The sequence below is a fragment of the Grammomys surdaster genome, unplaced genomic scaffold, assembly GCF_004785775.1.
Source record: "Grammomys surdaster isolate TR1022 unplaced genomic scaffold, NIH_TR_1.0 187, whole genome shotgun sequence".
NCBI lineage: Eukaryota > Metazoa > Chordata > Mammalia > Rodentia > Muridae > Grammomys > Grammomys surdaster.
The window spans coordinates 8,724,450-8,738,987 of NW_021604632.1; the positions used below are offsets into that span (position 1 = coordinate 8,724,450).

At 45.6% G+C, this 14,538-nt stretch overlaps 1 protein-coding gene across 2 annotated transcripts in view; it reads right to left on the reverse strand.

The window, feature by feature from the left end:
- Positions 1-5,963, reverse strand: part of Sntb2 (syntrophin beta 2) — an 80,929-nt gene extending 74,966 nt beyond the window's left edge. The window contains exon 1 of one of the 2 annotated variants that reach the window (XM_028768675.1): positions 5,364-5,963. In XM_028768675.1, coding sequence (XP_028624508.1) covers positions 5,364-5,886 — 523 coding nt within the window. In that variant the 5' untranslated portion in view covers positions 5,887-5,963. The remainder of the gene's footprint in view (positions 1-5,363) is intronic. The other variant, XM_028768676.1, reaches the window with a different exon arrangement.
- Between the last annotated feature and the right edge of the window lie 8,575 nt (positions 5,964-14,538).

The window sequence follows — 14,538 nt, forward strand, 5'->3', positions numbered from 1 at the left end:
TCTGTACCAGTTAGCTCTCCACTCTATTCCCTACTACATGTCATGATCATTTGGCTTTTGATCAAACTTCCATCCACAGAGAAGCGCTCTGCCCTTCAAGCCTGGGATCAAATTCCTCTTCCCTCTGGAAGTCACAATCAACTATTCCGTCCACAGAGTACACATTTTAGCAGTCACTCTCAAGCTAACAGTCTTCTCTTTCCCCGATTTATTTTTATTTTTTAAAAGACAGGACCTTAAGCCAGGCAGTGGTGGCACACGCCTTTAATCCCAGCACTTGGGAGGCAGAGGCAGGTGGATTTCTGAATTCAAGGCCAGCTTGGTCTACACAGTGAGTTCCAGGACAGCCAGAGTTACAGAAAGAAATCCTGTCTCAAAAAAAAACAAAAATTCCTGGGAAAGGCCAGTAAGACAGCTCTGCGGGTAACAGTGCTTGCCACCAACCCTGACAGTCCTCCAACCCTTGGCCTACTTGGTGGAAGGAGAGAACAGTCTCCCACAAGGCTCCTTCTGACCGCCACACATGTGCTATGATGTATGTATAGACACACTCAATACATAAACCTTTTAAAAGGGCCATATAGACAGCAAAATGGAAAACAAGTTTAACTCAAGGCCCAATGGTGGTGGCGTGGGTCTTTAATCCCAGCAAGGAGGCAGAGGATTTTAGTAAGGAGTTAGAGGCCAGTTTCAGGACAGCTAGGGCTGCACAGACAAAACCTGTCTCAAAAAACAAAAAAAAACAAATACAGCCTCACAGATAGGAGCCCTGTTTGTTGTTGAGCTGGCTAGCTGAACATGCTGATCAAGCCAAGAGCACTGGACTGGTGTTTTGTTTTGTGTTTTGTTTGTTTGTTTGTTTTTTTCGAGACAGAGTTTCTCTGTGTAGCCCTGGCTGTCCTGGAACTCACTCGGTAGACCAGGCTGGCCTCAAACTCAGAAATCCGCCTGCCTCTGCCTCCCAAGCGCTAGGATTAAAGGCGTGCACCACCACTGCCCAGCCAGAGCACTGGTCTGGTTAACAACAGCTCTGAATGACAGAAGGTTCCCTTAGCCACCAGCTATGCCTCATCTCCATGAAGAAAGACACCCCTGATGGGAAAGTCTAGTGACCTTCACCCAGACAATGGTGCATGGTAGAAAAATAGCAGTTGAAGTTATCCACGGAGACCTAAATTATAGCTTGGTTATGGTTCCTAGAAAATGTTCTTCGAAGTCTCACGATTGTTGCATTAGAATTACTTTCCCATATCAAGGCAATAATTTCTAGGGTACATTTAGCATGAAGGAGCGTCTGTAAGAAATGTCTTGCAGGAGTTTAAGGTCATCCTTAGCTACATATCAAATTCAAGGTCAAGCTGGGTTACATGAGACCCAGACTTAAAACCCAGAATGAAAGAGGGTGGTGGTGTCTGGCTTCAGAAATAGCTTCTCACAGGTAAATCAAAGAGAAGCTAAGACATAAACACAGAAACAGCTTAACTGCTTGGTTGTTCCTTAAGAGATTAAGGATGAAATATGAAGCTGGGCATGGCAGCACATGCAGAAGCAGGCAGATCTTTGAGTCCAAGGCCAGACTGGTCTACACAGAAGTCTGAGGCCAACCAGGGCAGGTTACATAGTGATCCTGTCTCCAAAAAAGCAAAGACAAAATCACTACAGGCTTTTCTCCTTGAGGATGGGAAGGGTGGGGGAAAAAAAAAAAAAAAGCAAGGCCTTCACCTTTCCAAGGTAAAAAGAGTCCTTTAACGACATTCTCTAACCTCAGGCAACCAGACACTAAGGCTGCTCCTGACATGTGGGTGGCAAGAACATGCCTGAAATTCCCTGCCCACACCACCAAAAGATTATTATGCTATGTCAAAGCAAGGTTTCAGGGACTCTAACGGAGGGACAATATCACTTATAATTGTTTAAGGAGTAATGGCCTCCCATTACATCCTCCTCCCCTTCTCTGGTCTGTCATCAAACTGCTGTCATTTCTTCTGGCCCCACCCATCAAGTGCTAGGATAATAGGCTTGTAGCAGCACCCTGAGAGCAGAGTTTCCTCAGGATGCCAGTGCTGGCTTTGAAGCAATCCTTCTTAGACTCCCCTGTAGCAGGTTTTTTGAAACAAGGTTTCTTTATATAGCCCTGGCTGTCCTGGAATTCATAGTGTAGATCAGGTCTCAAACTCTGAGATCCTACTGTCTGTCTCCCAAGTGCTGGGCCTAAAGGTTCATCCCACTATACTAAAACTCTTATCTCTTATAAGTAGCCTACCTGAGCCAAGCATGGTAGCACAGGCCAATAACTGTGGCTCTTTGGAAGTAGAGGCAGGACAATCAGGAGTTCAAGACCAGACTCAAAACGAGGAGAGCATGGTCACGTGAAACTCTGGCTTAAGGAGGGGAAAAATAGCTTGTCTGTTAGAGACAATAGCTCTCAATTTTAAATAGTCTGTCTGGCTCACTAAATGACTCTTTTAGGGGATTTTGTATTTGAGCAATTTTATTTTTACTTGGCTTAAAAATGGAACACCACAAACTCACTATATACTGACTGACTTTCCCACATTTACACAGACAAAAACTGTCTTACACAAAATGGGAAAATAAAGGCATAGGCCAGGTAAAAAGGCTCCCAGTAAATGTTACTATGCTACCATTTGTAAACCTGTTTCTAAGAGCACACAAGGCCTATGAGTGAACTAATGAATAGTGGGAAGCATTTACTAGATGGTTACCATTTTATAGCTATGAACAGTAAGTTCAAACCACTGCTAAACAAGAACCTCTTGTTTTCCATCTTAATATGGCATGAAGGGTTGAACTGTCTACCCATCACTACTGCATACCACAAAACTGGATGAAATTTAATATTCTGGCTCTCTAAGAAGTAATATCCAAATACTTACCTAGACCAGTGTCAAGGTACTTATTTAAAGTAACAATTATTTTTACAAACCTATGTCAATTTTGTTGTGTTTTTACTCCTTTCACTAACACTAGTTTCTGGGCACTTGTCTGGCTCTACCTAAAACTGGGATATAAACAAGACTCATAAATAAGACATTATAAAATTGGGGCAGTTTTACAATTAGAGCACTTAAAAAAAGAAAAAAATTAACCATCTTTAATTATGTGTCTAGGTGGTTGGCGGCTACAAAGTGTCAGATGTCCTAGAACTGGAGTTTCAGGTGTTTGTGGGCCACCTGATTTGTATGCTAGGAACTTAACTGGGGTCTTCTGAAAAAGAAGTGCAGGGTCTTAACCCACTAAGCCATCTCTTTAAACCCTTATTTGTTTTTTGAGTTTCTCTGCCCTGGCTATTCTGAACTCTGTAAACCTGGCTGGAATGAAACCCAGAGATCCCCCTACCTCTGCCTCCCAGTGCTGGGATTAAAGGTGTTCACCTACTCTGCTGGGTGCCATGTTATTTCTTTATAAATTGACGGTTTCCAAGTATCACAGGTTTACAAAAAAGTGAAGAGTGGGGCTGGAGAGGTAGCTCAGCAGGTACATTGGCTGCTCTTACAGAGGCCCTAGGTTTGATCCTGTTACCCACCTCCAGGCTCACAATCACCTGTAACTCCAGTCCCAATGGACCTGACACTCTCTTGTAGCCTCCAAGGGCACCAAGCATGCAGGCGGGGCACAGCTATACACACAGGAAAATACTCATATGCATAAAATAATTTTTAAAAATTTAAGAGAAAACTGAACTGGATATGGAGGTACATGCATGTTAATTCCAGCACTCATGAGGCTGAGTCGGCAAGAAGACCACTTTGAGGCCAGCCTGGCCTGAATGTGCACATGCTCAGACACACACACACACACAAGCTGGACATGGTGGAACATGCCTTTAATTCTAGCCAAGAAACAAACAAAAAGATGAAAATTATTTTACTAAGTTATAACTCTGCCCTTAGTCTGATGGTTTTCTCTCCAGCTTCAACCCTCCCTTTCAGTTCTCCTGCCAGGAATCCCTCCTGACTCATCTCTGCACACTTACATCCACCACTTCCCGGAAAGTCCTCCTGGACTAAGCCCATCTCCATCAAATACTTTTTTCTTTTTTCGAGATATATACATATATATATTTTTTTTTTTGACAGAGTCCCAGTGTGTAGCCCTGGCTGTCCTGGAACTCATTATGCAGACCAGGCTCTTCTTAAACTCAGAGATCTGCCTGCCTCTGCCTCTTGAATACAAGCTGTGTGAAACACACCCCCCCCCAAGGGCTACCATCAAATCCGTCTTAAATTTGTAATCCCTCAGCATCTTGTAGTTTGTACTACAGAGTCAAGTACTTGATGTTATTCCTCCCTAGAAGTTGTTTTGCATTTCCTATCATTTCCCCGCGCAGAGATACAACAGGGACAGCACCTTTCACAGTCTCTATTATACAGCTAGCAGCAATAAATGCTCCTGGAATGACTGGCTCAACAGCGGAAACGAAGCTGGTCTTGCAATTATTTCTAAAGCAAGCAACTGGCTTCTCATTCACAATACTCCATCACCTTCAACATGCATGCGTCTTCGGAGACGAGATTTAATTCTGTCTCAGCTACATCGATTCATATGGAACGAAGCACAGGGACCACATCTACATTTAAGGTAAAGAAGGCTATTCACACGTATCGTGTGATGGTACCGTTTCAGGATTCTTATAAAATGCCTACTGGTCCTGCGGCAGCACGCCTGCAAGAGGGAGGAAGTTGGCACCAGGCTCTTGCAAAAGGGGCGAAACTCTAGTTGGCAGTAAAATGCTCAAACACGTGAGCCTCCACTGTTAAACAAGGCTCATTAACCACACAAACTTGCTGTATCAGCTCTCTGCCTTCCATGAAGTGCTGTGATCTCCTCTGGTTATTGTTGAGAGCCAATGATGGGTTAAATTCCCATAAATTAACCAGCGCTTTGGTGGTTTGCCCAAGCAAACTGCTGGCATCGGTGTGGATGGATTTAATAGATCGGCCGGCCTGGGGAGCCTGAGGTGACTAAAGAAAGCGCCCAACCAATGCTTCCCAGCAGAGAAAAAAGAGACTACAGAACTCGAGCCTATCGCTCTCCCGGTAGTTAGTGCTTAGTGTCAGCTTATCGTGCAAGAGGGGTAAGCTTCGCACGCGGCTGCTGCTCCCCCTAAATCTCAGCTGAGTCTCGCTGAGGGGCGGCAAAGTAACACTTCGGTGGCTGCCCAACTTTCTCCGGACTGGACGCCTCAGTTTTTCCACACTCTGGAACCCCAGAAGAGGAGATCTGGTGACTAAGGCGGAGGGAACCGGCTCGCCCCGCACAGGCGTCAGGGTGGGCAGAAACAAAGTGCGCGCTGGCGAGCCCAGGCCGCCACCCGCTGCCTCCCGCTCGGCCCCGCTCACCCTCCAGCAGCACCTCCTTGCCCGCGCGCTTCAGCGCCTGCACGGCCTGGTCGTGGGTGGCCTGGCGCAGGTCGGTGCCGTTCACCGACAGGATGGCGTCGCCCAGCCGCAGCGCCCGGCTCTGGTCGGCCGCCAGCCCTGGGAAGATCTTGGAGATGAGGATCGGCATCCGGTTCTCGCGGCCGCCCTTGATGCTGATACCCAGGCCGCCCGCCTCCTGCTTCACCACTCGCACTCGGCGCACGGGCGGCGAGGCGCTCGCTTCTCCAGCGGGACCGCAGGGCGGCGCGGGAGGGCTGGGCGGCCCCAGGCCGCGGTTCGGGCTCCCGGGCAGCGAGTCGCCGCCGCCGCCGCCGTTCAGGAGACCGTTGAAGGCGGCCGCCGGCGGCTCAGGCTCGCCCGCCGCGGCGTCGCCCGTCAAGCTCAGGCTCTCGCCACTGAGTTCGGCCACCACCCGCACCCAGCGCTCCCTTAGAAGTAGCTCCACCAGCCCTGCTTTGGTGGCCCGTGTCCACACCGCCATGGCCTGCCCTGCTCCCGCAGCCGCCGTCGCCGCAGCTACCCCGATTCCAGTCAGGCAGCCTCGGCGCTTCCCCCTTCCCGCCCGAGGGGGGCGGACCCCTCCCCTCCCCCCGGCGATTCATTATTCATGAGGGCCACGCCCACTTTCCGGAGGGGCGGGGGAAGGCCGGCGAGGCCGCTTCCGGGAGGCGAGGTTGTCCTGGTTCAAGGAGAGCTCTTGGTAGGTGGGCAGCACCTCGTGCAGCAAGGCTCCTCGCAGTCCTTCGTTTTGGCTCCCCGTGACCTCCTCAAACTCCTGACCTCTTCTACGAGAGCTGCCCGGGCACTGAGAGCCAAGTCAGCTTGGAGAGGCACTTTGCGATCCTGCAGGGCCGGGTGGCGCGTTCATTTTTACATTGACTGGTTCGTTGCAAAAAGCTCTTGAGCGATCTGAGGTGTGCTGGGGCTCCTTTTAAGGCCCTAGAGACACGCTGAATAAAATGCACCACAGCTGAGAGAGCTTGTGGTCTAATGGAAAAGAAAAACAGAGACAACTAGCTAGGTGTGATTCTCTGCGGTTAAAAAGACTGTGCAGACGTCCCTAGAACAGGATAAAAAAAGAGCATTTGGTTAGTCTTGGGAGCAGCACAAGCAGAGGACACAGCATAAGTGAAATGGGATCAAAGGCATGGATGGATCCAAGGCTTTGTTACTGCTTTTAAAAATCACCTGTCTGCTTGCCTGTAATTAGAGGGGACCTTGTCTTGTTAAGCACTGGGAAGCCACAGTGCTCAGGGTCAAAGACATCTGCAGCATGCTGGTGTTTTAGAGTTCCCCACAGACCAATGGATATATAGTAAACGAAGATTGTGCAAGATTAGCCACAAGATTATGAGGCTAAATTCCACAATCTGCCATCTGCAGCCCCAGGAAAGTTGCCTGGTATGCTCTGGATCCAAAGCCAAAGACCTGAGGACTAGGTAGAAATCTGAAGATATCAGGAAACTGGAGGAGGGGAGGAGGAGAGGGTGGGGGTGATGGGAGTGGAAAGCTGGCCCAGTCCATGGAAAACCAGGAGCACTGAAGGGTGGCAGGAGAGAGATGTCCCAGTTCTCACAGAGTGAATATACTGCATCGTCTTACCTTTCCCTGGCAGACCTCACCTGACTGGATGATGCTGGTTCCCACTGGTGAGGATGATTTTTACTCCGGTCACCATGGAAATCATTTCTTCCGGAAACAAACACACCCAAAAAGGTTTTACATCTGTCTATCATCGAGGCGTCTTTTAGCCCAGTCAAGTGGACACAAAAAATTAACCATCTGTGATAGTTACTTAGGAAGTTGTCAGAATGCCAGTGTGAACAAGACATAGGGTTAGTGGAATCAGGTAGTGTGTGTGAAAAGCTTCATAGAACCAAATCCTGGAGGGTTTCATCTTGATTTTGTAAGTTTTCCGGGCCTTAGTCTGGATTCCATCTCTTTTCAGAACATATGTAGATGAACATCCTAGAAACTGTATAAAAGACTTGTTAGCTAAAGAGTCAGTGATTTTGCTAATTGTAGAACCAATAACAAGACTATATGTAACAACCATAGCAAAAAAAAAAAAAGGAAAAGGAAAAAAAAAGCCTTTTAGATACGTAAAAAATTCGTAAAAAAATAGTTTAGTCAGGATCCCCACTGTACCCAAGGCCGCACCTGATAACTAGAACTCAGTGACATCACTTAAGATAACCAGACAGTCCAAGAACTGACACTGGACAAACAGATAATACTCTTCTCAGCTAGAGAGATGCTACTTTGACTTGCCCTGCAGCTGGAGAGTCTCCCCCAGGATCCCTACCCTCAAATCAGAGACTTCTGCTAGACACTAGACCTGACCTTCAGCTAAGATATGTACCACAGGTGAGCAGCCTTGGGGAGACAGGCTTAGGAATTTAGAGCAAACATTGTGTGAGGACACTCAGCATAACAAAATAGAATGTTTGTTATACTATTTGTATCTTCTTGCCCATGACACTATACTCTACTGTTTCTTCCAGCTCCCTGGGGGTAGAGGAACTGAGATAGAGGAACAAATGGGAAAGACTAACTTAAAGATTCTAACCTAACATCTACAAAGAAAAAAACAAACAAACAAAAAAGACAAATTTTGTTCTCCAGCTTCATGGTTTAGTGTTGCCTACCGTCCTTCTCCCACTTAAAAACAAAACAAACAAAAAATAAGGCTCTTGTCAGAAATTGTATGTCAAACCCCAAATCTCGGTCCTTAGATTACTTGGGATGCTAAGACAGGAGAATTACCAGGCTAGCCTGGACAACACAGAACAATTCTGTCTTTTTTTTTTTTTTTTTTTAAAGTCCAAAACCCACAAGGCCGAGAAGGCAAGTTCTCAGCAAATCATTAGGACCAAAATGTCGTCTTCCCTCCAGCAGCAGAGTAAAATTCCCATGCTTTCATTTGGGCAGAGACAGGGAAAAAACAGAGGGAGTGTGCATCAATTCCTGTAAAAGGGGAAGTTCAAAGGATAACTCAGGAAACACACAGTCAAGAGCCCGCACTGTAGCCACGCACTGCTCTGTCGGAGTGCATTCATGTGCAGACAGAAACTTCCAGTGAGTTGTTTGAACGGGTTAAGCATTCTGAACTGGAGTGAAAACAAAATTCAAAACAAGAAATGTATCTTCTCATCTGAAGAGAAAGATCGTTACAACCGATCTCTTCGAAGAGTGGGGTATGGTTTTTCTAAGCTGCAAATGTCGGTGAAAGCTCAGCCCCCTAGCCTTCTAATCGGCTGCAGTAAAGCTAGCCTGCTGCTCCTGCAGGTCCCAATGTGCCCGAGTGCACCTGCAGTCACAGGCATTTCTGGCTTGACTCCAGCTGAGCCAGAGCCCCCAGAGGCCTGAGTTATGTGAAATTTCTGCTTGTTAGAGAGCATTTGGCAGCAGATTCCTCCGAGTCTGAGCACTAGTTTTAACTAATTTTAACACTTCTGCATATGTGAGCATCAGGGAAGGGTGGGCAATCAATCGAGGACAACTTTATAAGTGCTGGGAATTCTTTCCAAGAGTATGAAGGACTTTTTGTCAATAGAGTTGGAGGAAGTCACAAATTTAATGGTGAGGACACTTACGTAAGATAGCAAGTTATATAACAAAATATTTAAAATATTTAAACCCACAGGGAAGGCAATAGAGTATTTTTTTATTTTAAAAAAATTTACTTTGAAGCAGTGTCATTGGCCTAGACATTGCTACATAGGCCTGGTTGGCATTGAAGCCTCAGCCCTTTTGCCACTATTGGTGTGTTGTGCGTGCGCGAGCACATATGTGTGTATGTTTGTGCGCACACGCAGGCGTACATACATGCACAGGTACACAGAAGGCATAGCACACATACAGAGCTAGAGAACAATCTCAAGTGTCGATCCTCCTTTCCACTGTTTCCACAGGTTTCTTGGCTGCTGCATACACCAGGCTAGCTGGCCCATGAGCCTCCTGGGTTCTTGTTTCTCCCTCTCATCTTGCTGTAGGAGAAGGTTAATTTCGTTCAGCTTCATTTCGGTTCTAGAGATTCGAACTTAGGTTCTCATAGTTATGCAGCAAGAGCTTTACTTACCAGACCATCTCCCCAACCCTTAGTCCCCCTTTCCCCAGACAAAGTAACCCAGGCTAGCTCCAAATTTGCTGTGTAGCCAAGAGTGACCTTAAATTAATCTTCCTGCTTCCAATGTAAAAAATCCATCTTCATTTCTGTGTTTCCTTACTACTTTAAGCTCAGATACTCACCCAGTCAGTATCCTCCAGTGATGCCTCACACATCCACACCCAAGGCCTTCGGAATACCTTGGGTACCTTAAACTCCTCAGCAAGACCTCACTCCAGCTTTCTGTGACTCCTTAATTCTTTGAAACTTTTCCTTTGAATGATGTAATTCTATGCCTAGGCTGGAATGCCCAATTAAGTTATATATTCCAGGAAGGCGAAGGCTACCTATGGATTATTTTTGCTCCCCACTGCTTGCAAACTACTGCCTCACAGAGAGGCAGCTCATTAAGCTTGTGGCTGATTGGCAGTGGTGCTTCCAGTGCCAGCGTCTTCTCAAATAATCCCTGTGAGAGTTATTGGCTCCTTGTAGGGCAAAAATTACCATCTAGGAAATCTCAAGTAGACGGTGAAATCTACTTACTGTGGATAACGAAGTCTGAAATAGGGTACACATCTGTTTCTGTGGGTTCCAAAGGACAGGGAGATAAGCTTAGCGAATTTTTCTAGGAAGCATATTATTTTACCTACCTCTAAAACAGGGACCTGCTGAGGTAATTCCTGTCACCGGTCAGGTCATTAGCTTCTCTCCTCTGTTATCAACTGCAGTCTTACTATGCCTCAGAACAGGTAGAGCTCATTACTACTTCAAAAGGAGGGGGTGTCAGTAGCTCCTTGTAAGGAGTTCATTTTGTAGTTTTATCCTAAAATTCCAAGTCAGGCATGATTCTTTGCACTTTCACAACTTAATAGGTTGTGTGGCCACTCTCTCCACTCTCAGTTGTAAAGCAGAACTTGATAGTTAAGAACTTGAGGTTTAGGGGCTGGAGAGATGGCTCAGTGGTTAAGAGCACTGATTGCTCTTCCAAAGGTCCTGAGTTCAGTTCCCAGTAACCACATGGTGGCTCACAACCATCTGTAAATTCTGTCTTCTGGAGTGTGAAGACAGCAACAGTGTATTCGGATACATAAAATAAATAAATATTAAAAAAAAAAAAAGAACTTGAGGTTTAAGTGACTGGACCAGTGTAGTGACATATGTAGTGACATAGTCCTCTAATCCCATACAGCACTCAAGAAACAAAGATGGGCAGATTTCTAATGAGTTCAAGGCCTGATGAGTTTTCGAGTTCCAGGCTGGCCAGGACTATACGGTGAGACTCAGTTTCAAAAAACAAAAATCAAAGCTCAATGTAACCACCTACTAACTCTGTCTCGGTCAAAAGGGGCTGAGGTCAGAAGCCTTAGTATCTCTTTCAGTAATATTCGGATGGTTTCTGCCTTTAAAGGCACTGTGGTGCTTGGGTGGTGTTTGTGAATGGGAAGCTCAGGGCTGCGTTAAAAAGCACCATGGCTGGTGCACGCCTTTGATCCCAGCACTCTGGAGACAAAGGCAAGCAGATCTCTGCGAGTTTGAAGCCACCTTGTTCTACAGGGTGAGTTCCAGGACAGCCAGGGCTACACGAGAAACCCTGTCTCAAAAGCAAGCAAGCAAACAAACAAAGCACCAGCTATTATTACCTGTTTGTTTCCAGCAGTGGCAAACATTAAAATCCAGTGGTTGAAACTCTCCAGCTAAGAGTCTCTACTTCTTTAGGAATGAGTCTGCCACAACACTGTTTGATTGCAGGCATAAAGGACAAATGGGGAAATTAATTTCAGTGACAAGCAGATCTGGTCTAAAGCTACACTTTGGTTGGAAGGAAACACACGTTGCCAAGAGCCGTCAAAGAAAAGAATTAGTGGATCTGGGGTTGCTTCCAAGGCTTGAGTGTTGTGTAACTTCATCAGGAAGGAGGGCCCCAGGCTAAATCTCAGCGTTTTAGCAAGCCTGAAGGTCACTTCCCTGATTCCAGAAGAACAAAAGCAAAGGCGGCACAAAAGTAACCAAGAGGCTGAGGGAGAAAAAAGCTTGTAAATTACCAGCCCGACATCTACTGTAATTCTCCCTTAGAAGAATTAGAAGAAGAGGCCAGTTGTCCCTTTTAAGGTAGTTTTACTTTGCCATTTGCTAGAAATAGTCTATAATATATTTCTTCTCCAATGCAAACTAAGCAAAGATATGCTTAAGCTGATGTGGGCACATTTTTTTAAAAAAATAATTCATCCCACCGAGATAAATCACTACCCATCTGAAACCCACAAAAACCGGATTAACTGTCTCCTGTATTAGGACTTCGAAACCCCACATCTGCTAACCACATTCCTAATGGGAAGCAGCTGGGGACAGTTTTGTGACTGTGTGACTTTCCTTATAGGAAAATATTAGCAAGGCCACGCTAAGCAGTTTAGTTTCCTTGAATCCACTTAGTTATGGAAAAATCACCAGTGCTTTTTATTGACAATTATGGAAATTACATAATTTGCCATGAAATTCAAATAAGATCTAAAAATAAATGTCCACTCTCCCCTTATCAGCTCTCACCGTTTTCAGTGCCTTACAACTTTGCGGCCTGCAGGTTCACCCAGCTTCCACTCTCCTCCGGGAGCCACTGAGTCAATGGATGCTTCATTTCACCTCCTGAGCTATCTCCATGGGCTGTTTTTGTTATTGTTGTTTTTTGTTAAAACATCAAACAAACAGAGGTCCCAAAACAAAACAGGATAGTAACACAAGTCTTTAATCTTAGCACCTGGGAGGCAGGTAACTCTCAGCGACTTTAAGGCCAGCCTGGTCTACATAGTGAGCTCCAGTCTCAAAAACAACAAAAACAAAATCCAACAAAACAAAACAAGAGCCCCAGACTCCAGCTATAAACTTGAAGCCGCTCCTGGCCTTGAACTTGCTTCTGTTTTTCTTCTTCTTCTTTCTTTCTTTTTTTTTTTTTTTCGAGACAAGGTTTCTCTGTATAGCCCGGGCTGTCCTGGAACTCACTCTGTAGACCAGACTGGCCTCGAACTCAGAAATCCGCCTGCCTCTGCCTCCCAAGTGCTGGGATTAAAGGTGGTGGCATGCGCCACCACCGCCCGGCCTGCTTCTGTTTTCTGAATGCTAGGATCACATGTGTGAGCCACTCGCCTGGATTCTATTTTACAATTTCAAATTTTTCTTTTATTTATCTGAGGGGCATGTGCATACCAGAGTACAAATGTGGACGCCAGAGGACTCCTCCTGAGAATTGATTCTCTCCTTCCACCATGTGTGTCCTAAGGATTGGACGCATCATTAAGCTTGGCAACCAGCACCTTTACCCACTGAAGAACCATCTTGCCAGCCCTTTAAAACAGGGTTCTTAATAGTACTGGCTGGCCTTGAACTTCCCAGAACCCAGAGGATGACCTTGAACTCTTCACCTTCCAGTACTAAGATTACAAGCACAGGAATGTACCACGCCACCTAGTGGTGCCTATGGTGTTTCTATAGCGAGGTTGGGGATGTTAGTTGGTACACTCCCTGAAAGTTCCTGGGTTAGAGGATGGTTCTTCCCCAGCTAGTGGTGCTGTTAGGAAGCAATGGGGGGATCATGAGAGTGGCAAATTCTTCGATGTGCTGTGATGAAGTAGGTCACGGAGTCATACCTTTCCAAGATATACTTGCCTTTCTCCCTCTTGTCTCTGCTTCTTGGTCACTATGAGGTGAGCATCTTTGTTCACTCACCTGTTCCTGCCAACATGATGCTCTCGATCACCACAGGCTCACAGCAGAAGAGTCAGTGGACTGAGGCCTGAAACCTCGGCCCTCCACAATAAATCTTTCCTTCTTTGTTTTTCCAAGGTATTTATTTGTCAAGGCAAATAGAATGGCATCGTAGAAAATCTGATTAAAATAGGATCATGGGGCTAGAGAGGGTTAAGAGCCCTGACTACTGTTCTAAAAGATCCAGGTTCAATTCTCAACACCCACACGGTGGCTCAGAGCCACCTGTAACTCTGTCATGGGGAATCTAACACGCTCTTTCAGCCTCTGTGGACACTTGCAGGAATGTGGTTCAGATGCATGCAGGCAAAAGACTCACACACATAAATCTAAAATTTATTAGATTTTAAGGTCCTGGCTAACCTAGAACTCACTATGTAGACCAGGCTGGCCTTGAACTTGGAGACTGACTAATCTCTGCCACCCAAGTGCTTTTTGAAAAGATTATTTATTTATTTATTATATGTAAATACACTGTAGTTGTCTTCAGACACCCCATAAGAGGGCATCAGATCTCATTACAGGTGGTTGTGAGCCACCATGTGGTTGCTGGGATTTGAACTCATGACCTCCAGAAGAACAGTCAGTGCTCTTAACTGCTGAGCCATCTCAGCAGCCCTCTCAAGTGCTTTTTAAGTATTTAAAAAACAAAACAAAAACAAATAGGAAGCAGTGGAGGCACACACTTTTAATCCCAGCACTCAAGAGGTAAAAAACAAAAACAAAACAAAGCCTAAAAAGCCAAAACAGGTTCACGGATTTCTTTGGGGATCATCTACATGAAGTGTACGAAGAAATTGGAAAAAAAAAAAATCCCAGCACTCAAGATGGCAGAAGCAAGCAGATCTCTATGAGTTTGAGGCCAGCCTGGTCTACAGAGTAAGTTTCAGGATAGCCTTGTGCCAAAAAACCCCAACCAAACAAAAAAATAACAAAAACAGAAACAAAATAAAATTCCATTTGAGGTTGAATTTTTTTCTTTTTGTGGTGCTAGGTATTGAACCCAGGGCTTTCTGCATAATAGGTACTCACTCCATCACTGAGCCACACATCAGCCCTTGAACAAAAGTTTTTTGTTGTTTTGGAGACAGGGTCTATGTGGTCAGGGAGGCCTCAAACTCAGTATGTAGCCGAAGCTGGCCTTGAACTCCTGATGTTCCTGTTTCTGCCTTTCACCTATACCATCATGCCCACCTGAACAATTTGGATGCTAAAATCTAAGCTTCCTAAAACCTTTTCCTTCTTTTTTTTTTTTTTTTTTTTGTTTTT